Below are 26,464 nucleotides of genomic sequence, written 5' to 3'. Positions count from 1 at the left end.
GCCTTTAATCCAGATCTGACCTTTGGATTATCCACAAAGCACGAGGTTGGGCAGATGCTGGAAATCTTGAGCAACACACATAAAATGCTGGAGGATCTCAGCAGGTCAGGCAGCATCTATGAAGAGGAATAAACAGTTGACCTGATGAAGGGTCTCGACCCAAAATGGTGTCAGTTAATTTCCCTCCATAGATACTGCCCGGCCTGCTGAGTTCCCCAAACATCGTGGGTGTGTGTTGCTTTGGATTATCCGTATATTATTGTTCTGAATCAGTTATCCCCACCCTCAGTTCCATTTCTTCTCGAGCTGTGGTAGTCCAGGACACCCGCCAGCTACCTTCCACTAAAGGACTCAACCAGCAAGTTTCATGTAAGAACAAGCCCCAGTATAAATGAGCCATGGTTCTGAGACTAATCACTAATCCTCACCCAGGTTACAACTCCCAGAAATAGGAATTACTAAGGAACCATCAGAATCTTTTTCCCTAGACAGAAATGTCAAATACTAGGGCGTGTAGCTTTAAGGTGAGAGGGGGAAAGTTTATAGGAGAGTTATGGGGTAAGGTTTTTTTCTTACACAGAGAGTTACAGGTGTCTGGAACATGCAGCAAGAGGAGGTTATGCAAACAGAAACGCAGCCATATTAACAGGCAGGGGACCTTGTGCAAACAGAAGGGATTAGTTAGATTGGCAGGGTCAGCACAGACACAATGGGCTGAGTGGCCTGTTTCATTGCAGTACATTCAATGTCAAGTTGGTTAGAAAATGTACAAAATTTCAAACAAATTTAGGAAATCACGTAGACGTCACAGCCAGAAAAGCTCACCAACACCTCTACTTCCTCAAGAGGCTGAAGAAATTTGGTGTGTCCCCAACGACCCTTGCCAGTTTTCACTGATGTGCCGTAGAACGCGCGCTATTGGGATCCATCACCGCTGGGTGCGGCAACTGCTCTGGATGTGACCGCAAGAACGTGCAGAGAGTTGTGAGCACAGCTCAGAACTTCACGGGAACTTACCCCTCCAGGGACTCTCTCTACTTCGAGCAGTCAGCTAAATCATAGACTGCACCAACCCCAGGCTTTCTCACTTCTCCCCTCTCCCATCGGGCAGAAAATGGAAAACCCTGAAAGCTCGTACCACCGGGCTCAAGGACAGTTTCTACCATGGTGTTGTTTTACCTTGTTCTACCTCAACACACTGTGTAATGATCTGATCTGTATGAACAATATGGAAAACACTGTATCTCTGTATATGTGACAATATTAAACAAATCCCAAAACTGGGCATCACTCACTGATTGAGATATTTTTCTTTTCCTATTGTACACTGGGATACCTTAAGAACTGATCTGACCAAGTTTTGCTAGGATACTGTATAAGGAATAGGAATAGGAACTGGAGGCTACTCAGACCTTCCCTACCTTTCAACAAAGTCGTGGCTTATCACTTCCCTCATCCACCCAACTCCGTGCATCCTCCTAGCTTGTCAATCCCATTCGTATTGCAGTCAATGACTCTACAACCACAGAGAGTTCCAAAGACAATACCCTGCATTAGGATTTTTCTTATATCAGTCCTAAAAGAATGCCCTCACTCTGGGCCAGTGCCCCCAGTACTGAATTCATCAGGCCAGAGGGAACTTCCTGTGGACATCTACCCTAGCTGCAATTATAGAACGTAGAACATTAAAGATCCTTCTGTTCACAATGTTGTGCCAACTTTTTGAACTACTCTAAAATCAGTCTAACTGTTCTGAGGCAGACAGTAAACCTCAGAGTCTCGGGGCTTTGACTCTATAATACTGTCTGGTGGCTGTACTTGGGTAGGTACAGACAATGAACACAATGGTAGCAGATCCAGACAATACACTTGGCTCTTCATATTCTTGCTCCTAACCAGATCTCCCACCAATGAAGTGATCTACTGGTGCTTGGGTCACCAGTAACAGTTGTTGCCTACCGATACAAGGGTTAGGAGATTGTCTCATCCCAAAACATCAACCGTTCACTCTTTTCCATGGATGCCGCCTGGCCTGCTGAGTTACTCTGGCATGTTGTGTGTATTACGTTGATTTCTAGCACCTGCAGATTTTGTCTAGAAGATCCCACTAGGTTGCTGAGCTCAGGGTTGCATTGGAGGCCAATATTAGATCAACACAAGGCAGTTGGGAAAAAAAGCCTATCTTATAATAGGAACGTACCATCTTATGAAAGGAAAAACTTCACGTGACCTCATAAGAAATGTTCCAACATTACTAACATTGATTATCTTGTTAACATCGCATCACGGTTTGTGGGATCTTCCTGTACGCATATTGGTGATTGCGTTGTCAACATTATAACAATTAGTAACTAGAAAAGTACTTTATTTTCTGCAGTGGTTTGAAAAGTTCTGGAAAAGAAGCCAGCCTTCTCTGTTCCTTCCTTTAGGCTAGGCTACTTAAAGGACTTGCATGTAATTTTCACAGTGACCATGAATGTTGAGTGATTGATTGATTACAATCTCATTGGAGATTAGAAGAATAAGGAGTGAGGTGAGCTTGTTCAAACATTTAAGGTTTAATATTAAAGCATTTAAGGTCCTAAAGGGGAGATAGGTGGATGTTTTCACAAGTTGCTGTCACAAACAAGGAGACTCACTTACACTATAAAGGGCTGGAGATTTAAAATGGAGCTGCAGTGAAACTGCAAGGTGAATCTCTGGAAATCCCTACCCCATGATCATACTGAAGGGTAAGCCAGGCTGTGGATACTCCTGCTTCGTCCGGTGATCTTGTGTATGTATGGACAAACAAATTAAGAGCAGGAGTTGACCACTTGGCTGCATGGGTTTTCTCTGCTGTTGTAAACGATCTGATTGTAACTCCACGTTCCTGCTTACCTGTAGCAGCCTTTTACCACTTTCATATTCAGAATCTAACTACCTTTGCCCCAGGAATGCTCCTGGACTCAGCTTCTATCACCTTCTGAGGAAGAGAGGTTCCTAACTTCAGAGGAAGAAGAACTGCCTTATCCCCATCTTACATGCTCGATCTAATATTTTAAAGCAGTTGGTAGAGCCACTGCTTCACAGTTCCAGCAACCCAGCTTCAATCCTGATCTACGGTGCTGTCTATGTGGAGTTTGCACATTCTCCCTGTGACCACGTGGTTTCTCCCAGGTGTCAGATTCCCTCCCTCTTCCCAAAGGCCCGTGGCTTGGTAGGCTAATTAACTACAGCAATAGGCTCTAGTGGTGTTATTACAGGGGAATTTAATGGGATCTTTGGAAGAATACAATTGAATGAATATAAACGCATAAACACTAGATATTAGGCAGATCTGGAAGTCTAGAGTAACACACACAAAATTCTGGAGGAGCTCAGCAGGTCAGGCAGCATCTGTGGAAATGAATGAACAGTCGACGTTTCAGGCTGAGACCCTTCACCTGTTCCTAGAAAGGAAGGGAGAAGAAGACAGAATAAGAAGGTGGGAGGAAGGGGCGGATTAATAGCTAGAAAGTGATAAGTGCGGACAGGTGAGGGGGGAAGGTCGGTGGGTGGGGGAAGTGAGAAGCTGGGAGGTGAAAGGTGGAAAAGATAAAGGGTTAAAGAAGAAGGATTCAGATAGGAGTGGTGAGTGGACCATGGAAGCTGGAGGAGCCTAGGTGGAGATGATGGGCAGGTGAGGAGAAAAAGAGGTAAGAGGGGAGCCAGAGTGGAGAATAGAAGAAGAGAGAAGTTACTGAAGTTAGAGAAATCGATGTTCACATCATCAGGTTGGAGGCCACTCAGACGGAATATGAGGTGTTGCTCATCCAACCTGACAGTGTCCTCATCGTAGCAGTAGAGGAGGCCATGGATCGACATGTTGGATAGGAAATGGAGATTGGAATTAAATGGTTGGCCACCGGGAAACCCTGCTTGTCTCAGACAGAGTGAAAGTGCTCATCAAAGTGGTTTGATGGTGGACACAGGGGCCTGCTTCTGTGCTGTCTCGGAGATGCAGTACAGGCACCTGCTGCTACTGTGTGGACATTCCCAGCCAAAAACTGAAACGAGCAAAAAATAACATACAACCTCTTCAGGCAGCAGATGAGCTAGGTTAACAGTGGGAATCATATCAAGGGCATGCAGGTCATTCACAAAATTGGATTTGTCATTGAAAGTTAGTGAACAGCAAGCAGAAAAACTGAATAAACTGATGCTAGAATACAAGTTGTGTTTGTTACAGGTTCGATCGTGAGTAGTATTAGAATACTGTTTCCACAAATCACTGTCTGAACACGAGACTGCCGTCAATTTTCCTCACCTTCCCTTCTCTGGGATGGAGATCTTCACCAATGACCTCCCCCCAGCCAGCCTTCAAAGGAGACAAACTTGCCTTTCTAGAGCTTTGCTCATGTCCCCTCCAGCCAACAAGTTACTTCTAAAGTGCGACGCAATGGAGGAAATGTCTCAACGGAAGGGCAGCAGTGTTGACAAACTCTTTGTCGCATAAACCAGCGGGACCTCCACCTGACTGCACTTTACTTCTCCACAAGCAAATGAAGAGCAACAATTGGTCCTCACACCAACAGCTGGGTGGGGCAACATTTATTGGCAGCGCACAGAAATAGAAACTAGCCTGGGTTCACTCAAAATGACGACTTCGTGGCGCTCAGTTAGTTAAGTGAGCGCCTGGCCACTGCCACCGGTCTCCGAGGGATACAGTCCGATGACAAAGACTTGGTCAGGACACTTGCCAAGTGGGATTGAAGAACCTGATCTTCCTCTCCTTCGCCCACTTGGCAAACACTGCTTTCTCTGTGATGAACCTGTGCCCTCCATACCGGGCATTTTCATGCATGTAATACTCCGTGCACTCCTCCTGGCCATTGGGCTCGTAGTAATGGTACGGGACGTTCTGGTGCCCTTCAGCCCTGTAGACAGGAGAGAGACACACCATCTTACTTCCATGGAGAAACGTAACTTATTTTGCAATAACCGGTAGCTTCTTGAAATGACCCATCCTTGCACAATCATGTTAGGTACCTTACACCTATTTATTACCTGTTCTCAGCAATCACACAACCCCAATCCCACCACAAAAGAACCCTTGGTACAACTTCAACGCAAGGGAAATCTCCATTACACCCTGAAACCATAATTTATCCTTCAATATTGTCACCAGTAACAAAACTGAGCCAGCCACATGAATAATGTAGAATCAAGACAAGTTGGAGTCTGGGTATCCGGCGGCAAGTGATTCACCTCGGAACTTCTCAAAGCCCTTCCACGATCTTTGAGGCACAGATCAGGGGTTTGATGGGATGTCCTGCATTTGGCTGGTTTGGCCACAGGATTGAGAAAGAGTACAGAGAAAATTTACAAGGAAGTTGCTGGGCCTGTAGGACCTGAATTACAAGGAAAGATTGAATAGGTTAGGACTTTATTCCTTGGAATGCAAAAGATTGATTGAGAGGAGATTTAATAGAGATATACAAAATTATGAGGGGTATAGATAGGGTAAATGCAAGCAGGCTTTTCCCACTGACATTGGGTGGGATTACAATTAGAGGTCATGGATTAAGGGGGAAAGGTGAAAAGTTTAAGGGGAAGCTGAGGGGAAACTTCGTCACTCAGAGGGCTGTGAGAGTGTGGAATGAGCTGCCAGCTGCATTCAAACCGGATTTCAACGTTTAAGAGAAGCTTGGATAAGTACGTGGATGGTTGGAGTATGAAGGGCTACAGTCCCAGTGCAGATTGATGGGAGTAGGCAGTTTAAATAGTTCAGCACAGATAGATGGGCCGAAAGGTCTGTTTCTGTGCTGTACTTTTCTATGACCCCCACGACTTTACAACTACTCATGACTAGGCAACCAACATGGTTGGCACCCCATCTACCAATTAAACCATTCAGATGATGCGGCAATGGCACATCCTGACACAGAATGTCCTGCAGTTACTCACCTCCGCTACCAAACATATTACCTCCACCACCCAGGTGGATGCAGGGCAGCAGCTCCATGGAAATATCATCAACTATTAGGTTTCCCTCAAAATCACGCACAACCCTGACTCAGAAACATATTGCCGTGGCTTGGCTGTCATTTGGCCGGCTGGTGGTGTAGTGGCATCAGCGCTGGACTTTGGGGCGGAAGGTCCTGAGTTCGAATCCAGCCGGCTCCTGTGCACGCTTTCCATCCGTGCTGGGTTGAGCGTCGAGCGAGCAACTCGACCTCGTAAAAAAGAAATTGCCTGCTACAGAAACAGCAACAGCAAAAAAAAAAGTTGATGGCCTACGCTCTCTCGTGAGTTTAAAGGCAATTTCTCTCTTCTTCTCTCTTTTGGCTGTCATTGGGTCCAGAACCTGAAACACCCTCTCCAACACCACTGTGGGACCATTGTTGTTAGAGGGGCTGCGTTAGTCCACCATCACTTTCTCAGGGTCAACTAGGGGTGGGCAATAAATGACAGATATTGAGTAACAACGCTGCCCGAATCCTGCGAGTTCCTCTCATCACTGGCTCTCCTTCCATCAACAGCCCCTTCATCGTTAATCATCCAACTGATCTCAGCATGTCCCTCTAGCCCGCCGTTCCTACACTTGATGGAGGAGCCCAAGACCAGAGCACACAGCCTCAGAATAGAGGCAATTGCTTTTAGAACGGAGATGTGGAGGAGTTTCTTTAGCCAGAGAGTGGTGAAACTGCGGAGTTCATTGCCACAGGAGGCCAAATCACTCGGTATACTTAAGGCAGAGGTTGATAGATTCATAATTAGTCAGGGCATGAAGGGAGAAGGCAGGAAACTGGGGCTGAGAGGGAAAATGGATCAGCCGTGATGAAATGGTGGAGAAGACTTGATGGCCAAATACTTAGGGTCTCACACTCCCCTCGTCATTTCTCTGTTCCCCCCTCCCTGGTGTACTGAGCCAGCTAAGCCCTCTCTATTCCGCAGAACCCTCTCTCTCCCCTCCCTCTCCCGGTTGGCACAGCCCCCTCTCTCCACCTGCTACCACCCCCCCTACCCACCCACTCACCTTATCAGTACTGTGCTCGCTCTCCCCTTTGTGGTTTGGCCCTGTCTATACTATCAGTACCACTCCCTCTACTGTCCCCTGTTCAGTTCCTTCCACAGATGCTGCCTGACCTGCTGAGTTCATCCAGTAGCTTGCTGGCTGTAATCCCCTCTAATCCCTCTATCCAATCTGTAAGACTTCTCTAATCTCTCATCCTTACCTGCACAGGTTCCACCAACAGTGCTGTATCTCTAAATAACAAATGAAAAAGATTCGTGGGGATGTTGCCAGGAGTGGCGTTCTCAGAGGTGCCAGGTAGGCGGGAGTGCAGGAGGTTTATAAAATCTCAAGGAGGATGGGTGTTCACGTTTTCCCAGGACAGGGGTCTCTAAAACTTGAGAGCATAGATTTACGATCAGAAGTTTATATTTCATGAGGAGTTGGAGGAGATTGGTATGTCACCTGAGACACTCAGAACTTTCTACACTTGTATCATTCTAACTGGGCTGCATCACTGTCTGCTATGGGCTGGCGGGCACTGTACAGGATCGAAGTAAGCTGCAGAGAGTTGTAAAATCAGTCAGCTCCATCCTGGGCACCAGTCTCCCTAGCATTCAGGACAACTTCAAAGACCGATGCCTCAAAAGGGTGGCATCCACCATTAAGGCCCCCATCACCCAGGTTATGCTCTGTTCTCATTGCTGCCATCAGGAAGGAGGTACAGGAGCCTGAAGACACACACTCAATGATTCAGGAACAGCTTCTTCCCCTCTGCCATCTGATTTCTGAATGGACATTGAACCCATGAACACCACCCCACTAGTCTTTTTAAATTTCTGTTTCTGCACCTTTCTGCAGCTTCTTTCAATCCTGTGCAATAGCCCACCCCAATACCAGACCACGATGCAGCCAGTTGGAATATATCAGACCTTAAGGTATAGGAACAGAATTAGCAGAATTAGGCCATTTTGCCCATCGAGTCTGCTCTGCCATTTCATCATGACTGATCCAATTTTCCTCTCAGCCCCAAACTCCTGCCTTCTCCCTTGATTACTGTTTAACATGTACCCATTAGGGAGAGAGAGATGTATACTGTTTAGGACATATACTGTTTAATGTATAGTCATTAGGGGGAGAGAGAGATATATACTGTTTAGGATGTATACTGTTTAATGTATACTCATTAGGGGGAGAGAGATGTATACTGTTTAGGATGTATACTGTTTAATGTATACTCATTAAGGAGAGAGAGATATATACTGTTTAGGATGTATACTGTTTAATGTATACTCATTGGGGGAGAGAGAGATGTATACTGTTTAGGATGTATACTGTTTAATGTATACTCATTAGGGGGAGAGAGAGATGTATACTGTTTAGGATGTATACTGTTTAATGTATACTCATTAGGGGGAGAGAGAGATGTATACTGTTTAGGATGTATACTGTTTAATGTATACTCATTAGGGAGAGAGTGAGAGATGTATACTATATACAACCTTGCGATTCACCTTCTTGAAGGCACCCACCAAACAAAGGAACCCAACAGAATCTACAGGGGGGAAAAACACACACACACAACAAAAGTAAAGAAGAATACAGAGAACACGAGCTGCAGTGTCGCTGAAAGTGAGTTCACAGCTGACGCCTGTCCAGGAGACCGGGGGCTGCAGGGTAACAACTGCTCCCAAACAACTCCATACGTGCTTGCCCAAAGGACTGTGACATTACACAAGTCGTGGGAGCGGGGCAGTGGGCAGGGGTGTAGGAGGGATGGGCTGAGTGAAGTGAAGCATGCCCCTCCTGGTACCTGCAGTACGTATCATTGATCATTCCATAGACGTCAATGGTGTCACAGGCCTCCATTGCCAGGATGAAAGTGAACCAACCGGTACTGAGGTAAGAGCCAGACAGCACCCTACAACACAGAGAATCAGGTTAACAATCGGAGGATGAAACAGAACCAGAACCAGCTGGACAAGTGGTGGACGTCAGCCTGCTTTCAACGTGTAAGTGAAATTTGGATAGGTACACGGACGGTAGGGGTATGGAGGGCAGTGCTCCCGGTGCAGGCAGTTTAAATGGTTTGGTGAGGACTAGAGGGCCCGAGGGGCCTGTTTCTGTGCTGTACTTTTCTATGGACTCTATCACAGGACAGAAAACTGCCAACCACTCTCCCCTTGTGGAAAGACAACGTCTACTGGGATTGAATGCTCGAATGCTCTTCTCACGAACGGTGAGCAGAAACTGGCAGGAGGGTTGGAGTCGTAGAGAGATACTGCACAGAAACAGGCCATTCAGCCCTTCAAGTTCATGCTAACCATCAACCACCCATTCACACTAGTCCCATTTTATCCTCCACGCATTCCCAATCAACGCGCCCCAAATTCTACCACTCAACTACACACTAGGGGTAAGTTACTGACATTGTGGGAGGAAATGGACACATCCAGGAGAAACCATGTTATCACAGAGAAAATGCTGAAGGAATTCAGCAAGTCAGGCAGCATCTTTGGAGGGGAATAAACAGTGAACGTTCAGGCCAGGATCCTATATCAGTCTTCACCCATCACCCGCCAGTTTGTACTCCTTCCTCTCCCTCAAATTCTTACACTGGCTTCTTTCCGCCTTTCTTTCCAATCCTGATAAAGGGTTTCAGCCTGAAATGTTGACTGTTTATTCCTCTCTGTAGATGCTGCCTAACCTGCTAAGTTCCTCCGGCATTTAGTGTTGTTGCTCTGGATTTCCAGCATCTGCAGAATCTCTTGTGCTTATCACTGGGAGAACATGCAAATCTCACACAAACAGCACCACCAGGATCAAACTTGGGTTGCTGGAGATCTGAGGTAGCAGCTCTACCCGCTGTTTCATTGTGTCGTCCCACTGTGGTTACAAGTGTCTGACTCAGCACCTATTCTAAATGAGATAGACGTGGAAACAGTGCAGTATTGTATCAAATATCCAGGCTAATCCCAAGCTGTCAGATGGAAATTCAGGAGAGAGTTATAATTCAACTCCTCGTTGGAAACAAGAGAAAATCTACAGATGCTGGAAATCCAAGCAACACACACAAAATGCTGGAGGAACTCAGCAGTCCAGGCAGCCCCTATGGAAAAACGTACAGTGGACGTTTTGGGCTGAAACCCTTCAGCAGATGGCCCGAAACGTTGACTGTACTTTTTTCCACAGATGCTGCCTGGCCTGCTGAGTTCCTCCAGCATTTTGTGTGTGCTCCTTGTTTGGAAACCACTGTTTTATTTTAATAATACTTTTTATAAGATTTGTACTTTTTTACAAACTCGTGTATCTTTCACACTCACTGGCAGAAAGCGGTATAGCAGCTAAACTAACGGTTCATCACCTTTCTCATTTTTCATTGGCTAAGTATCAGTACATTACCCATGTGATATAATTGTAATTGTAGCCTATTAACTAATTTACCTCTATCTAAGGAATTTTCTTTACCTTATCTATAAAAGTGATAGATTTTTTTCAGAAACACCATCTTTTATTTCTTTGTCTTACACTCTTAGCATTAATTCACCTCTCACCCTCATTTCTCAGCTCTTTATTTAGTTTACACAGCATTTGTATGTTTGTTTGCACTCTGAAGTAAACTAAAATCTTGGTATTAAGAATGCTTGCCCTTTCTGACTTCAGAGATTAAACGGAGATCCAACAGCCTCACAAATCAGCAAAGTCCCTGATGAGTAAGAGTTTGTGTTGCCTTTTTGGGTTAAAATAGAAAATGGTCAATGGATCAGAAGGGAAACAGGGAAACAGAGACAATGCTGCAGGTTTACGACTTCTTGTCAGAACTGGGGAAAAGTGAGAGGTGAACAAGGGAAAGAGAAAGGAGCAGAGAGAGGAGAGGGGAAGTCTCTGATAGGACTGAGAGCAGACGGTGAGGCCGTTTGGGTGAAAGAGAGCAGTGAGGGATGGTGAATAACTAAAGTTAACTAGCAGTGAAACATGAAGGAAGTTGTCAACACTAGACACATGAGCTACAAGAACAAAAGAGATGAGAACCTGATGATGCTAAATTCAATATTAAGTCCAGATTTTGAAATGTCATTCCAGGACCAAGTATACTGTGAGTGTTCACATGGCCGGCACTGTCACTGTCCTGGGTTCTGTGGACACGCCAGGTGTACAACCCACGGAGTGTATCAATATTTGAACAGAGTCCACATGTCAATAATCACAGAGTCTCTGCCAGTGCGGTCACTGTGAGCATGTCAGTGTTTTCACAGACTCCCAGTGTGTCAATGTTTACACAGATATTCACCGTCAGTGTTCCCAGACTTCCAGTGTGCCAATGTTTGCACTAACTTCCAGTGAGTGTGCTGACATTTGCACAGATTCCCTCCCCTCAGTGAGTGTGTTGATGTTTGCACAGATATCCACTGTGTCAATGAGTCTGACAACATTTGCACAGACCCCCAGTGAGGGTGTCAGTCTCTAAACAGCAGTCCGCGCCTGGTGGCTCATCTCACGGTGTAGTGATTCCGGCGTTCCTGATGCAGTTTCCTCCACGTTGCTGAGACCTGTCGCTGACTGGGGGATCACTTTGTCCAGCACCTCCACACCATCCGCCACAAGAGGGACTTCCCGGTGGCCCAATATTTTAACTCCCATTCCCATTTCGACGTGTTGGTCCATGGCCTCCCTCAGGGTGGAGGAGCAACACACTATATTCCGTCTGGGTAGTCCCCAACCCGATTACATGTATATCCATTTCTCCTTTCAGTTAAAAAAATTTCCCTCCCCCCCTCCTTCCTCTATTCTGCTCTCTGGCATTTTACCTCTTCTCACCTAGCAACCACTTCCACTTGGGTCCTCTCCTTCTTTCCTTTCTCCTATGGTCCACATGGATGAAAAACACAGGCGAGCACTGCCTACATCCCCTCCTTGCCCTGCCCTACTATCACACCTCCACATACCAACTGCTGTTGTCACCCCCCTTGGCCCCCACCTTCCACCAAATCCCCAGTCCTCATGGGCTCACCTTCACTACTGAGCAGGTGAGAAGGGCTCTGGGGAAACTGAGACACGGCAAAGCATTGGGACCGGATGGTGTGAACCCCAAGGTCCTGAAGGAGTGTGTGGAGTTTTCCAGCGCATTTTCAATCTGAGCCTCAGCCTGGAAAGGGTTCCAACTGTGTGGAAAACATCATGTGTGGTCACGGTGCCCAAGAAGGGCCGTCTGAAAGTCTTGAATGACGACTGTCCAGTGGCCTGACCTTACACATCATGAAGACCCAAGAGAGGCTGGTCCTGGCTCACCTCCGACCCCTGATCAGATCAGCCCTCGGTCCTCTGCAGTTTGCCTACCAGGAGTACATTGGACTCGATAATGGTGTCATCTACCTGCTGAACAGAGCCTACTCCCATTTGGATAAGCAGGACAGCACTGTGAGGGTCATGTTTTTTGATTTCTCCGATGCCTTCAATACCATAGAGCCCTCATTGCTGGGGGAAGATCTCCATTCAATGCAGGTTGGCACTTCCATTCTATCCTGAATAATGGACTACCTGACTGGTAGCCACAGTTTGTGCGGCTTCAGAGCTGTGTGTCAGACATGGCTATAAACAGCACTGGGGTCCCACGGGGGACTATATTGGTTCCCTTCCTGTTTACCCTGTATACCTCGGACTTTTAGATACAACACTGAGTCATGTCATCTGCAGAAATTCTCTGATGACTCAGCAATAGTTGAGTGTATAAAGAGAGGACGGGAGGATGGATACAGGGCCTTGGTGGAGGACTTTGTCAAATGGTGCAAGCTGAATCATCTGCAGCTCAACATCAGTAAGACGAAGGAGATGGTGATGGACTTTAGGAAGACTAAGCCTGCACTGTTCCCAGTTACCATTGGTGGTGAGGACCTACAAGTACCTGGGGGTGCACCTGGATGACAGACTTGAGTGGAGCAACGACACAGAGGCTGTGTACAAGAAGGACCAGCGTTGCCTTCAGTGGCGTATCTAAGGTATGGCAGGTATGGCACGCGCCCTGGGCGCCATTTGAAGGGGAGCGCCACTGAGCAGTTTCTATTAAAGTCAGACAAGCCATCCTCGAATAGTGAAAAAAGAATTTTCTTCAGACGTATGATCTGTCTTTGATTATCATGGGTGAGAGGCACCAGGATGGCCTTATTTCAGAGCATTGTGTAAGAAGACCATGAAATGTTTCTTCACAAAGAAGAAGGAAAGTGGAGCTGAAGGACGGAAGAGATGAAAGTTGGAGGCGGAGGAAGCCAAGAAGTTGAGCAAGTTCTTCATGCCCTTCTTTGAAAAGCCCGGAACAAGTAGTTCGACGCATTCCATGGAGTCGCCTGCACCTGCTACAAGTTTGTTAGAATCTGAAGGTGGATCGAGTACAAATGTGTCACAAACCGAGGAGGAAGTCAAATCAGATAAATCCGAGTATGACGAGATTAAGAGTGAGTCTGCCACAGAGAACGTGGACATGACAGGAGGGGAAGACGATGGTGGTGGTGGTGATGTTGTGTTTATTGATGAGGTTGAACCTGACGACACTGAACCTAGTGAACTGGATGGTGTCAAAGAGCCTCGAACCGACATACCAGAGGTGATTGAACAGCATGACATTGGACTTCTGAAGTCCAACAAGGATACTGGAAAAGCAATTCTGCCTGACACGTTGAGAATAGAAATAATAAAGCTGGGTTCGAAGTATTTCCAGAACAGTGAGGGGCCTTTCCTACCAACAAATAACCACTCAATGAACAAAACTTAGTTCAAGAGGAAATTGGGAAATGATCGTGGTGAGGAAGTGACTCGCTCATAGCTGGTCTATTCCCCTTCTAAAAAGTCTACATTTTGTATCTGTTGTCTTCTCTATTCCCGGTCAGACCATCAATCCTCATTGGAGCAGGAAAGTGGATTCAACCAGTGGAAAGCACCTGAAAGGATTAGTGTTCATGAAAATGCCAAGAATCATGGGGAATGCTTCACACAGTGGAAAGAAATTTAGCTGAAAACAGGAGTTATTGACGTGGTATTTCAGTCACAGATTGAGAAGGAAAAGCAGAAATGGCGTGATATCTTGACGAGAATCCTTCACCGCATAAAATCCCTTGCGACTCAGAACCTGGCTTTGCGAGGACACAGGGAGTCACTTCAGCTAGATGATGACTCCAATGTGGGAAATTTCCTTGGCTTACTGAAACTACTGGCCATCTTTGACCCTGTCATAAAAGAACACCTCACTCATTTTGAAAGTCATCCTTGATCCACATCTTATCTTCCACCGGGTGTCCAGAACAAATTCATCCACATGATGGCATCCACTGTTCGCCAGAGTTTGCTGAGAAGCATTTGTAAAGGCAAGTACTATACTTGACTAGACTCCTGATCAGGCAGAACGTTGCTATCAAGGCGAGTCAACATGAGAATATCAAGACCTGAAGAGCTTCTTGAATTTATTGTTCAGTATGGAGATGAGAGCATCTTCCCCAATCTTCGCATTGCTATTCAGATAATGCTAGCCATCGCAGTTTCCATCGCCAGCTGTGAGAGATCATTCAGCAAGTTAAAACTAATACTTCCGTATTTGAGAGCCTCCATGGGTCAAGGCAGACTCTGTGATCTCGCTCTGCTGAGTGTAGAAAGAGAAGAAACTGAAAAACCTGACTTTGATCACATCATAGACCAATTTGCATCAGTGAAAGCAAGGAAGGTGCAGTTATAATTTTCATGTAGTGCCTTAATTTGTTAATTAAAAGATTAACAAACTCAACTGGTATTTTTGAGCTGATATTATGGTAAAGTTATCTAAAAGATGGGTCTCAGATGTTTGGACAGGGGCACAATTTCAGTGCTTGCCATAGGCGCTATTTTCTGTAAATACGCCCCTGGTTGCCTCTACTTCCTGAGGAGACTGAGGTCCTTTGGAGTATGCAGGCCTCTCCTTCACATGTTCTACCAGTCTATTGTCGCCAGTACAATCTTCTATGCGGTTGTGTGCTGGGGCAAAGGTATCAACACTGGTGATGCCAACAGGCTCAATAAACTTATTAGAAGGGATGGTGCTGTTATAGGAGTTAAACTGGACATACTGGAGGCTGTGATAGGACCCTCGGGAAAATCCTGGCAATTCTGGACAATGATTCTCACCCTCTACATGAAGCTGAAGAGGAGCACTTTCAGTAATAGACTAAGACAACTGCACTGCTCCAAAGAGCGCTAATTAGGCTCTATAACGAATCAAACTATAGCCGGGGAAGTGATGACCCCCTCCTGTAGATTGTTATTAACCTCTGTTTACCAGAACTCTGTTTAAGCTCTGTTTACCACACCCTGCTATTGCAGACACCCTGTACAGTACTGAGCAATACTACAATCACTTCTTAATTGGATCGCGTGAAAGCAAACTCATATTACAGTAATTCTTGCATTACCATCTTATCAGTGTTAACTTGGAAATCTTATAAATTTTGTAACCTTTGGTTTCTAGTTGCTCACATTCCTGGTTTAACCATTCTTCTTTGGCTTTTTGACATAAGTTTTGAACTTTTTTATCTAAGGACTTACATTCCATAGGATTTGCTTTCTTCGGTCTCCTTTCTTCCATTAGGCTACATCAACAAATCAAGAATATCACTGGTGAAAGGCTCCTCTGTTCTTCAGGTGGATGTTTGAAAGCAAAGGACGGTACCATTATCATGGAAAAAGATGAGATTATGAACAAATGGACTGAGTATATTCAGGAATTGTTTGAAGACGATCGAGGCGAAAAACCAGAAATTAAGAAGAACATTGAAGGTTCAAGTATTTTTTAAATCTGAAGTTCGTAATGCAGTAAATAAGATGAAGAAAGGAAAGGCAGCAGGTCCTGATGAATTAGTAATGGAACAAATTATCGCCCTTGAAGATTATGGAATTGAAAAACTTACTGATTAATCAATGACATTTATGAGACTGGAATAATACCAGAAGAGATGAAAAAAATCAGTATTTGTCACTCTTCCTAAGAAAGCTGGAGCAATAGAACGTGAATTACATAGGACCATAAGTTTAATGAGTTATATCACTAAGATACTTCTAAGGATTTTGATGACAAGAGACAAAAGTAAGATGCAAGCTGAAATAGGTAAAGAACAATGTGGTTTTGTGAAAGACAAAGGTACAAGGAATGCAATATTGATGTTAAGGATACTATCAGAACAAGCTATTCAAGTGCAAAAAGATTTGTTTGTTTGTTTTATCAACTACACAAAAGCATTTGATAAAGTGAAGCACAATAAATTATTTGAAATATTACAGGAAACTCTAGAACTAGATTCGAAAGACCTCCGCCTAATCAGAAATCTGTACTGGGAACAAACTGCCGCTGTAAGAATAGATGGAGAAGTGAGTCAGTTTACGAAAATCAAGAGAGGTGTTAGACAAGGGTGTGTTTTCTCCCCTGTTTAATATGTACAGTGAAACAATATTACAAAAAATAAGAGACATCTTGGGAATCAAAGTTGGCGGTGAAAACATCAATAATTTCAGATATGCGGATGACACTGTGTTAATTGCAAGTACGGAGGAAGAACTACAAAACTTAATTGGTATAATTGTTGAAGAAAGTGCAAAAATGGGTCTATCTATCAATTGCAAAAAGACAGAATGTATGGTGATATCCAAAAAGAAGGAGAATATCTGCAGGCTGAAAATAAATGGGAAGACATAAAACAAGTACAGAACTTTTGCTACTTCGGAAGCTGGGTGACATCAGATGGCAGGTGCGACATGGACATCAACAGATGAATAGGGATGGCAAAAGACACCTTTACGAGAATGAAGAATATACTGACCAACACTAAACTAGGCATGACAACCTGCCTCAGAGTACTAAAATGTTACGTTTATCCAGTTATGTTATATGGATCAGAATGTTGGAGAATATCTAGTAACATGAGGAAACGAATTGTAGCACCAGAGATGTGGTTTTTGAGGAGGATGCAAAGAATATCGTGGACAAAACGACTATCTAACAAGGATGTCATGAACAGAGCAAGCACAAAAAGTGAAATAATGTATGAGATCATGAAAAGGCAACGTAACTTCATTGGACATGTGATTAGGAAAGAGGAGTTAGAATGCACGGTAATTATGGGAAAGATTGAAGGGAAGAAAGCAAGAGGAATGTAGCTGTGTGGAATGAGCTTCCAGCAGAAGTGGTTGAGGCAGGTTCGATGTTGTTTAAAGTTAAATTGGACAGCTATATGGACAGGAAAGGAATGGAGAGTTATGGGCTGAGTGCAGGTCGGTGGGACTAGAATAGGGTAAGAACTCGGCACGGACTAGAAGGGCCGAGATGGCCTGTTTCCGTGCTGTAATTGTTATATGGTTATATGGTTATAGGAAGACAAAGACAAATGATAATGGAGACAGCCGCCAGAGAACTGGAAATGAATACCAATGAATTGATCCACTTGACCCGAAACAGGAGTGTGTGGGCCATGGCAGTCAAAGCTCAAACTGGGGACGGCACCTGACGATGATGATGAACCTTTGATTTGTTAATCTTGTATATCTTACTTTTGAGGTAACTTATTTATTATTCTTTCTGACTTCTCTTCTAATATTTTTATATCTGTTTACTTGTAATGCCACTATGACACTGTAATTTCCTTTGGGATCAATACAGTATTGATCTCTCCTCTCCTATCAGATTCCTCCTTCACCAGCCCTTGATCTTTCTCACCCAACTGGCTTCACCTATCACCTTCCAGACAGCCTCTTTTCCCCCTCCCGCCCAACACCTTTTTATCTGGCACCTTCCTCCTCAATCCTGGGAAGAGTCTCAGGCCGAAATGCCAACTGTTGATTCATTTCCATCGATGCTGCCTGACCCGTTGAGTTCCTTCAGCATTTTGTGTGTTGCTTTGGATGTCCAGCGTCTGCAGACTTTCTGGTGTTTACCTGTAGTGACAATGTTCTGCTCTATTGTCAGATGCAGAGAACTGTGGGATCCTGCTCCTCTTACCTGTCTTTCCCAGTCTCCCTTTTAAAGGTGACGTCGCAGAATCTCATCTTTTCCTCTGTCAGAGTGTAAATTTTGGCGTCCGGGAAGCGATTGCGGACGGTCCTGAGCATGTTGTAGACAATTCCTTTGCCATCTCGTCTCATGTTGCGCTGCGGGCCCCAGAAGACGTGGAAGGAGCTGTTGAGGCCGGAGAGGAAAGCCCCCTGCCGGAGAAGTAGTGGGGTGCTGGTGTGGGAGACCACCCTCACCGTGGTCCTGCTGCCCACGTCGGTCTCGTAGCCTTCAGTTGGAGCATTGTTCATTCTCCATATGCATTCTGATTGGTCAATCTCAGCACCGAGCTTCCTGCCCAACATCTGCCCAGAACTGGAAACGATGCTGCACTGTTGACAGGTGAGGACCAGGGGCTGGGGACAGGGATGTGGACAGGTACATATCATTCACGAATCTGCGGTTCAAGTTCCTGACCGTCTATCACACAGGCAGTGTCCCTCAGCCGAGGATTGGCCAACAGCAAAACAGACCTGACAGAGCCCGCTGAAGCCTGAGAGATCGAGGGAGTGTGACACCATACAAAACGCAGGGTCAAGGGAGTACCCGTAGACCGAGGGACAGGATTGACGAAACTTGCCACTGTCTGAGGAAGCACACCACAGACCGAGGGACAGGGTTGAGGGAGACCTACAGACTGAAGGAAAGTGTCAATGGAGCACCCCATTGTTTGAGGGACAGGATCGAAAGAGCGCACCAGAGACTGAGGGAAAAGATCAAGGGAGCGTACCACAGTCTGAGGGACAGGACTGAGTGAGCGTACCACAGACTGAGGGAGTGTACCATAGTCTGAGGGGCAGGGTCAAAGCAGCATAGCACAGACTGAGGGACAGGACCGAGGGAGCATACCACAGTCTGAAGGGCAGGGTCAAAGGAGTATAGCACAAACTGAGGGATAGGGTCGAGGAAGTGTACCAAAGACTGAGGGACAGGACCAAGGGAGCGTACCAAAGACCGAGGGAGTGTGCCACAGTCTGAGGGACAGGACTGACTGAGCGTACCACAGACTGAGGGAGCATACCACAGTCTGAGGGGCAGGGTCAAAGCAGCATAGCACAGACTGAGGGACAGGACCGAGGGAGCATACCACAGTCTGAGGGGCAGGGTCAAAGCAGCATAGCACAGACTGAGGGATAGGATCGAGGAAGTGTACCAAAGACTGAGGGAGCATACCATAGTCTGAGGGGCAGGGTCGAGGAAGCCTACCACAGGCTGAGGGACAGGACCAAGGGAGCGTACCAAAGATCGAGGGAGTGTGCCACAGTCTGAGGGACAGGGTCAAAGGAGCATACCACAAGCTGAGGGACAAGATCGAGGGAGCGTACCACAGACTGAGGGAGCATACCATAGTCTGAGGGGCAGGGTCGAGGAAGCCTACCACAGGCTGAGGGACAGGACCGAGGGAGCGTACCACAGGCTGAGGGACAGGACCAAGGGAGCGTACCACAGACTGAGGGACAGGGCCGAGGAAACGTACCATAGACTAAGGGACAGGACCGAGAGAGTATACCACAGACTGAGGGAGAGGACCAAGGGAGCGTACCACGGACTTACCTGCTGCTCGGGGATGCTGACATAACCTTGGAGCACCTTGCTACTCTGACCAAACGCACTGAAGAAGTGGCTTAGGCCATCAGTGCCCGGCCTGGCAGCCAGCTGTGAGAGTATAATGTGATAGGGAGCCTGGTGGATGTAATGGACCACAGCCACAATGAACGACACACCACCAACCAGGACCACCACCAGGAACACGTTCCGCTGGGAAACAGAGCAATCTGGTTAGTTCTCTAACAGAGCAAAGTACTGCACAAACTACAAAGAGTGCATGGGGCGGCGCGGTAGCGTAATGGTTAGTACAACCCTTTACAGTCCCAGTGACCCAGGTTCAATTCCCACCACTGCCTGTAAGGAGTTTGTACGAGCTGCGGGCTTCCTCTGGGTGCTCCTGGTTCCTCCCTCAGTCCAAAGATGTACCCCCCCCCCACCAAACCACCCGCGCCCCCCACCGGCCGTATGCGGTAACATAGCAGGCTCCCTGTGTTGTCTGGAGACAATACAGGCAGAGTGCTGGTGGAAGCAGAGTAACATTAGAAATGGGGAGATGTGAGGGGCAGCTTCTACACTATTAGAGAGGCACGACGGGGGAGAGTTTCCCCGCAGACAAAGGGGAGTTTCAACAAGCATAGCCTCCAGAAGGAGATCATGCAGAATCAGTATGTCTGATACGGAAGGGTGAGGGGGCACAGAGCTGTCCCAAAAGTTCACCTGCGGGCAAGGACACTTTTGAGGTGACTGTACGGAAAAACAATTGCATTGCTGCAGGGGTTACACTGAGTGACAATTACCTCATTTCAAGAACAACACAAGGAGAACAGCAGTGGAGCAATTCTAAGAAACGTGCTTCTGTACGAGGGACAGTACTGAGAGACTTCGATCTGCAGGGGGACAGTATTGAGAGACATGATTCTGAAGGAGGGGGACAATATTGAGAGACATGATTCTATACAAGGGGCAGACTAAGGGAGATGGCTCTGCAGGGGGGAATAGTACTGAGGGACAGGGTTCTGTAGGATGGACAGTACTGAGGGACATGGTTCTGTAGGGGGTCAGTACTAAGGGACGTGGTTCTGTAGGATGGTCAGTACTGAGGGACATGGTTCTGTAGGATGGTCAGTACTGAGGGACATGATTCTGTAGGATCGTCAGTACTGAGGGACATGGTTCTGTAGGATGGTCAGTACTGAGGGACATGGTTCTGTAGGGGGTCAGTACTAAGGGACATGGTTCTGCAGCATGGTCAGTACTGAGGGACATGGTTCTGTAGGATGGTCAGTACTGAGGGTCAGGGTTCTGCAGGGGGTCAGTACTGAGGGACATGGTTCTGTAGGATGGTCAATACTGAGGGATATGGTTCTGTAGGATGGACAGTACAGGAACATGGTTCTGTAGGGGGTCAGTACTGAGGTATATGGTTCTGTAGGATGGTCAGTACTGAGGGACATGGTTCTGTAGGATGGTCAGTACTGAAGGACATGGTTCTGTACGGGGACAGTACCGAGGGACATGGTTCTGTAGGATGGACAGTACTGAGGGACATGGTTTTGTAGGATGGACAGTACTGAGGGACATGGTTCTGAAGGATGGTCAGTACTGAGGGACATGGTTCTGTAAGGGGTCTGTACTGAGGGACATGGTTCTGTAGGGGGTCAGTACTGAGGGACATGGTTCTGTAGGGGGTCAGTACTAAGGGACATGGTTCTGTAGGATGGTCAGTACTGAGGGACATGGTTCTGTAGGATGGTCAGTACTGAGGGACATGATTCTGTAGGATCGTCAGTACTGAGGGACATGGTTCTGTAGGATGGTCAGTACTGAGGGACATGGTTCTGTAGGGGGTCAGTACTAAGGGACATGGTTCTGCAGCATGGTCAGTACTGAGGGACATGGTTCTGTAGGATGGTCAGTACTGAGGGTCAGGGTTCTGCAGGGGGTCAGTACTGAGGGACATGGTTCTGTAGGATGGTCAATACTGAGGGATATGGTTCTGTAGGATGGACAGTACAGGAACATGGTTCTGTAGGGGGTCAGTACTGAGGTATATGGTTCTGTAGGATGGTCAGTACTGAGGGACATGGTTCTGTAGGATGGTCAGTACTGAAGGACATGGTTCTGTACGGGGTCAGTACCGAGGGACATGGTTCTGTAGGATGGACAGTACTGAGGGACATGGTTTTGTAGGATGGACAGTACTGAGGGACATGGTTCTGTAGGATGGTCAGTACTGAGGGACATGGTTCTGAAGGATGGTCAGTACTGAGGGACATGGTTCTGTAAGGGGTCTGTACTGAGGGACATGGTTCTGTAGGGGGTCAGTACTGAGGGACATGGTTCTGAAGGATGGTCAGTACTGAGGGACATGGTTCTGTAAGGGGTCAGTACTAAGGGACAAGGTTCTGTTGGATGGTCAATACTGAGGGACATGGTTCTGTAGGGTGTCAGTACTGAGGGACATGGTTCTGTAGGATGGTCAGTACTGAGGGACATGGTTCTGTAGGGGGTCAGTACTAAGGGACAAGGTTCTGTTGGATGGTCAGTACTGAGGGACATGGTTCTGTAGGGGGTCAGTACTGAGGGACATGGTTCTGTAGGATGGTCAGTACTGAGGGACATGGTTCTGTAGGGGGTCAGTACTGAGGGACATGGTTCTGTAGGATGGTCAGTACTGAGGGACATAGTTCTGTAGGGGGTCAGTACTGAGGCACATGGTTCTGTAGGATGGTCAGTACTGAGGGACATGGTTCTGTAGGATGGACAGTACAGGGACATGGTTCTGAAGGATGATCAGTACTGAGGGACATGTTTCTGTAGGGGGTCAGTAATGAGGGACATGGTTCTGTATGATGGACAGTACAGGGACATGGTTCTGAAGGATGGTCAGTACAGAGGGACACGGTTCTGTAGGGGGTCAGTACTGAGGCACATGGTTCTGTAGGATGGTCAGTACTGAGGGACATGGTTCTGTAGGATGGACAGTACAGGGACATGGTTCTGAAGGATGATCAGTACTGAGGGACATGTTTCTGTAGGGGGTCAGTAATGAGGGACATGGTTCTGTAGGATGGACAGTACAGGGACATGGTTCTGAAGGATGGTCAGTACTGAGGGACACAGTTCTGTAGGGGGTCAGTACTAAGGGACATGGTTCTGTAAGGGGTCAGTGCTGAGGGACATGGTTCTGCAGAATGGTCAGTACTGAGGGACATGGTTCTTCAGAATGGTCAGTACTGAGGGACATGGTTCTGTAGGGGGTCAGTACTGAGGGACATGGTTCTGTAGAATGGTCAGTACTGAGAGACATGGTTCTGTAGAATGGTCAGTACTGAGGGATATGGTTCTGTAGGATGGTCAATACTGAGGGATATGGTTCTGTAGGATGGACAGTACTGAGGGACATGGTTCGGTAGGATGGACAGTACAGGGACATGGCTCTGTAGGGGGTCAGTACTGAGGGACATGGTTCTGTATGATGGACAGTACAGGGACATGGTTCTGTAGGGGGTCAGTACTGAGGTATATGGTTCTGTAGGATGGTCAGTACTGAGGGACATGGTTCTGTAGGATGGTCAGTACTGAAGGACATGGTTCTGTACGGGGTCAGTACTGAGGGACATGGTTCTGTAGGATGGACAGTACTAAGGGACATGGTTTTGTAGGATGGACAGTACTGAGGGACATGGTTCTGTAGGATGGTCAGTACTGAGGGACATGATTCTGTAGGGGGTCAGTACTGAGGGACATGGTTCTGAAGGATGGTCAGTACTGAGGGACATGGTTCTGTAAGGAGTCAGTACTAAGGGACAAGGTTCTGTTGGATGGTCAATACTGAGGGACATGGTTCTGTAGGGGGTCAGTACTGAGGGACATGGTTCTGTAGGATGGTCAGTACTGAGGGACATGGTTCTGTAGGGGGTCAGTACTAAGGGACAAGGTTCTGTCGGATGATCAGTACTGAGGGACATGGTTCTGTCGGGGGTCAGTACTGAGGGACATGGTTCTGTAGGATGGTCAGTACTGAAGGACATGGTTCTGTAGGGGTTCAGTATTGAGGGACATGGTTCTGTAGGATGGACAGTACAGGGACATGGTTCTGAAGGATGGTCAGTTCTGAGGGACACGGTTCTGTAGGGGGTCAGTACTGAGGCACATGGTTCTGTAGGATGGTCAGTACTGAGGGACATGGTTCTGTAGGATGGACAGTACAGGGACATGGTTCTGAAGGATGATCAGTACTGAGGGACATGTTTCTGTAGGGGGTCAGTAATGAGGGACATGGTTCTGTAGGATGGACAGTACAGGGACATGGTTCTGAAGGATGGTCAGTACTGAGGGACACGGTTCTGTAGGGGGTCAGTGCTGAGGGACATGGTTCTGTAGGGGGTCAGTGCTGAGGGACATGGTTTTGCAGAATTGTCAGTACTGAGGGACATGGTTCTTCAGAATGGTCAGTACTGAGGGACATGGTTCTGTAGGATGGTCAGTACTGAGGGTCAGGGTTCTGCAGGGGGTCAGTACTGAGGGAGATGGTTCTGTAGGATGGTCAGTACTGAGGGACATGGTTCTGTAGGATGGTCAGTACTGAGGGACATGGTTCTGTAGGGGTTCAGTACTGAGGGACATGGTTCTGTATGGGGTCAGTACTGAGGGACATGGTCCTGTAGGATGGACAAAAATGAGGGTCAGGATCTGTAGGATGGACAGTACAGGGACATGGTTCTGTAGGAGGTCAGTACTGAGGGACATGGTTCTCTAGGGGTCAGTACTGAGGGACATGGTTCTGTAGGGGGTCAGTACTGAGGGACATGGTTCTGTAGGATGGTCAGTACTGAGGGACGTGGTTCTGTACGATGGACAGTACAGGGACATGGTCCTGAAGGATGATCAGTACTGAGGGACATGGTTCTGTAAGGGGTCAGTACTGAGGGACATGGTTCTGTAGGGGGTCAGTACTGAGGGACATGGTTCTATAGGATGGTCAGTACTGAGGGACAGTGTTCTGTAGGGGGTCAGTCCTAAGGGACATGGTTCTGTAGGGGGTCAGTACTGAGGGACATGGTTCTGTAGGATGGTCAGTACTGAGGGACATGGTTCTGTAGGATGGTCTGTACTGAGGGACATAGTTCTGTAGAATAGTCAGTACTGAGGGACATGGTTCTGAAGGATGGTCAGTACTGAGGGACATGGTTCTGTAGGATGGTCAGTACTGAAGGACATGGTTCTGTAGGATGGTCAGTACTGAGGGTCAGGGTTCTGCAGGGGGCCAGTACTGAGGGACGGTTCTGTAGGATGGTCAGTACTGAGGGACATGGTTCTGTAGGATGGACAAAACTGAGGGACATGGTTCTGTAGGGGTCAGGACTGAGGGTCAGGGTTCTGCAGGGGGTCAGTACTGAGGGACACGGTTCTGTAGGGGGTCAGTACTGAGGGACATGGTTCTGTAGGGGGTCTGTACTGAGGGACATGGTTCTGTAGGATGGTCAGTACAGAGGCACATGGTTCTGTAGGGGGTCAGTTCTGAGGGACGTGGTTCTGTTAGGGCGTCAGTTCTGAGGGACGTGGTTCTGTTGGATGGTCAATACTGAGGGACATGGTTCTGTAGGTGGTCAGTACTGAGGGACATGGTTCTGTAGGGGGTCAGTACTGAGGGACATGGTTCTGTAGGATGGACAGTACTGAGGGACATGGTTCTGAAGTAATAAAGGTACTGAGTAAGTGATTATCAATGATCTTTTCAACTGCAGGAACAGAACTGATGAGACTGATTATTGCTCAATAACAGAACCTTTGGATAATGATTTCCACCAGGCAATGAAATGCATTTCGGTCTAATTAAGGTGCTGAGTGGCCCCCTCCTGGCCTTGCGTCACAATTAATTGAAAAGCACAGCTTTTACAGATACAAGTATAATATTTTGGTCACCGTGTTAAAGACCAGCCGCCCTTAACGGTTAAGCATTTCCCACATGGTAAGAACACTTATTTGACTTCACACAACAACAGCCCAGGCTCTGGAACCCCACCATAGTTCCACACTCTTGACAATAGGCACGAAATCAGACTGAATTTGACAAAGAGCCATGCAATGATTGGCGAAAGGATTTTAAGGCATGAGTTAAAGGTTGAGGAAGAAAGGTTAAGGAGCAAATTCGAGGGCTTTGAACGTGCTAAAGATGCTGCCACCAGTGGCGGAACAAGTAAATTCTGGGATGCGTTAAGATGCTACAAATAGACTGTAACACTAGGATATAGCATACAAAGGGTTACTGAGCAGGAGGAGATTGCAGAAGCAGGGAGAGGAAAGACTATGGAGGATTTGAAAATGAGAATTGAATTTTGAATACCAGGGGCCAGTGTAGGTCAGCTGGCACAGGAGTGAAAGGTGATGAGGACATGGGCTTCATCAGGACACGTTTGTTAGACGGGCACTCTACTGCATACACTTAACACTTTTTTTATCAGTGGCCGTCACAATTCTTTCAGCCTTGACTGACAGGTCTAGAATAATGGACAAGCAGCGTCTAGCTTGACAAAGAGCACCATGTTTTGAATACTGTGAATTCGACAAGGAGCACAGAGGCGCAATGATCTGCGCTGATCACACTGGCTGCCCCTTGCCCTCTCTCCCCCTCTCGATCCAGCTGAATACAGAAAAGGGTACGAAGAAGAAAGATGCGTTTACCTTCCTTTGAGGAAAAATCATCCTGACTCCACTGAAACAGCTCTGTGCAAAGAGGAGGGGATGAGCTTGTGATTGGAGAAATTAGCCCTCGCGGACACAGACAGCCATCTGCTCCTTCTCAAAGCACCATTCTTGCGGGTGAAATCATGTCTGATCTTATCTCTCTCGCTCCCTTTCTTTTCCCTCTCGCAGCTCAC

At 46.9% G+C, this 26,464-nt stretch overlaps 1 protein-coding gene across 2 annotated transcripts; it reads right to left on the bottom strand.

Moving 5' to 3' along the window:
• Positions 1–2,033: 2,033 nt before the first annotated feature.
• LOC134339331 (alpha-N-acetylgalactosaminide alpha-2,6-sialyltransferase 3-like) lies at positions 2,034–26,464 on the bottom strand. Of its 2 annotated transcripts, XM_063035739.1 has the most exons (5): positions 26,268–26,464; positions 19,587–19,790; positions 17,982–18,388; positions 8,790–8,897; positions 2,034–4,898 (listed from the first exon to the last, which is right to left on the bottom strand). In XM_063035739.1, exons 1-5 carry the CDS (start codon positions 26,286–26,288, stop codon positions 4,709–4,711), a joined length of 930 nt encoding a protein of 309 aa, XP_062891809.1. In that variant the 5' UTR covers positions 26,289–26,464; the 3' UTR covers positions 2,034–4,708. The 2 variants fall into 2 exon arrangements, with proteins under 2 accessions (XP_062891809.1, XP_062891810.1); XM_063035740.1 differs by lacking the exon at positions 8,790–8,897.

The sequence above is a fragment of the Mobula hypostoma genome, chromosome 29, assembly GCF_963921235.1.
Source record: "Mobula hypostoma chromosome 29, sMobHyp1.1, whole genome shotgun sequence".
Classification (NCBI taxonomy): domain Eukaryota; kingdom Metazoa; phylum Chordata; class Chondrichthyes; order Myliobatiformes; family Myliobatidae; genus Mobula; species Mobula hypostoma.
The sequence above is the reverse complement of the archived record's forward strand: the minus strand, read 5'-3'. Positions and strand labels throughout refer to the sequence as shown.

Bases quoted from the DNA above. Each gene is read 5' to 3' on its own strand.
- LOC134339331 (XM_063035739.1), bottom strand. From the start codon at position 26,288: ATGATTTTTCCTCAAAGGAAG. The intron at 19,791-26,267 runs GTAAACGCATCT...TCTGTTTCCCAG, and splicing joins TGATTTTTCCTCAAAGGAAG to CGGAACGTGTTCCTGGTGGT. The intron at 18,389-19,586 runs GTAAGTCCGTGG...CCCTGTCCCCAG, and splicing joins TCAGCATCCCCGAGCAGCAG to CCCCTGGTCCTCACCTGTCA.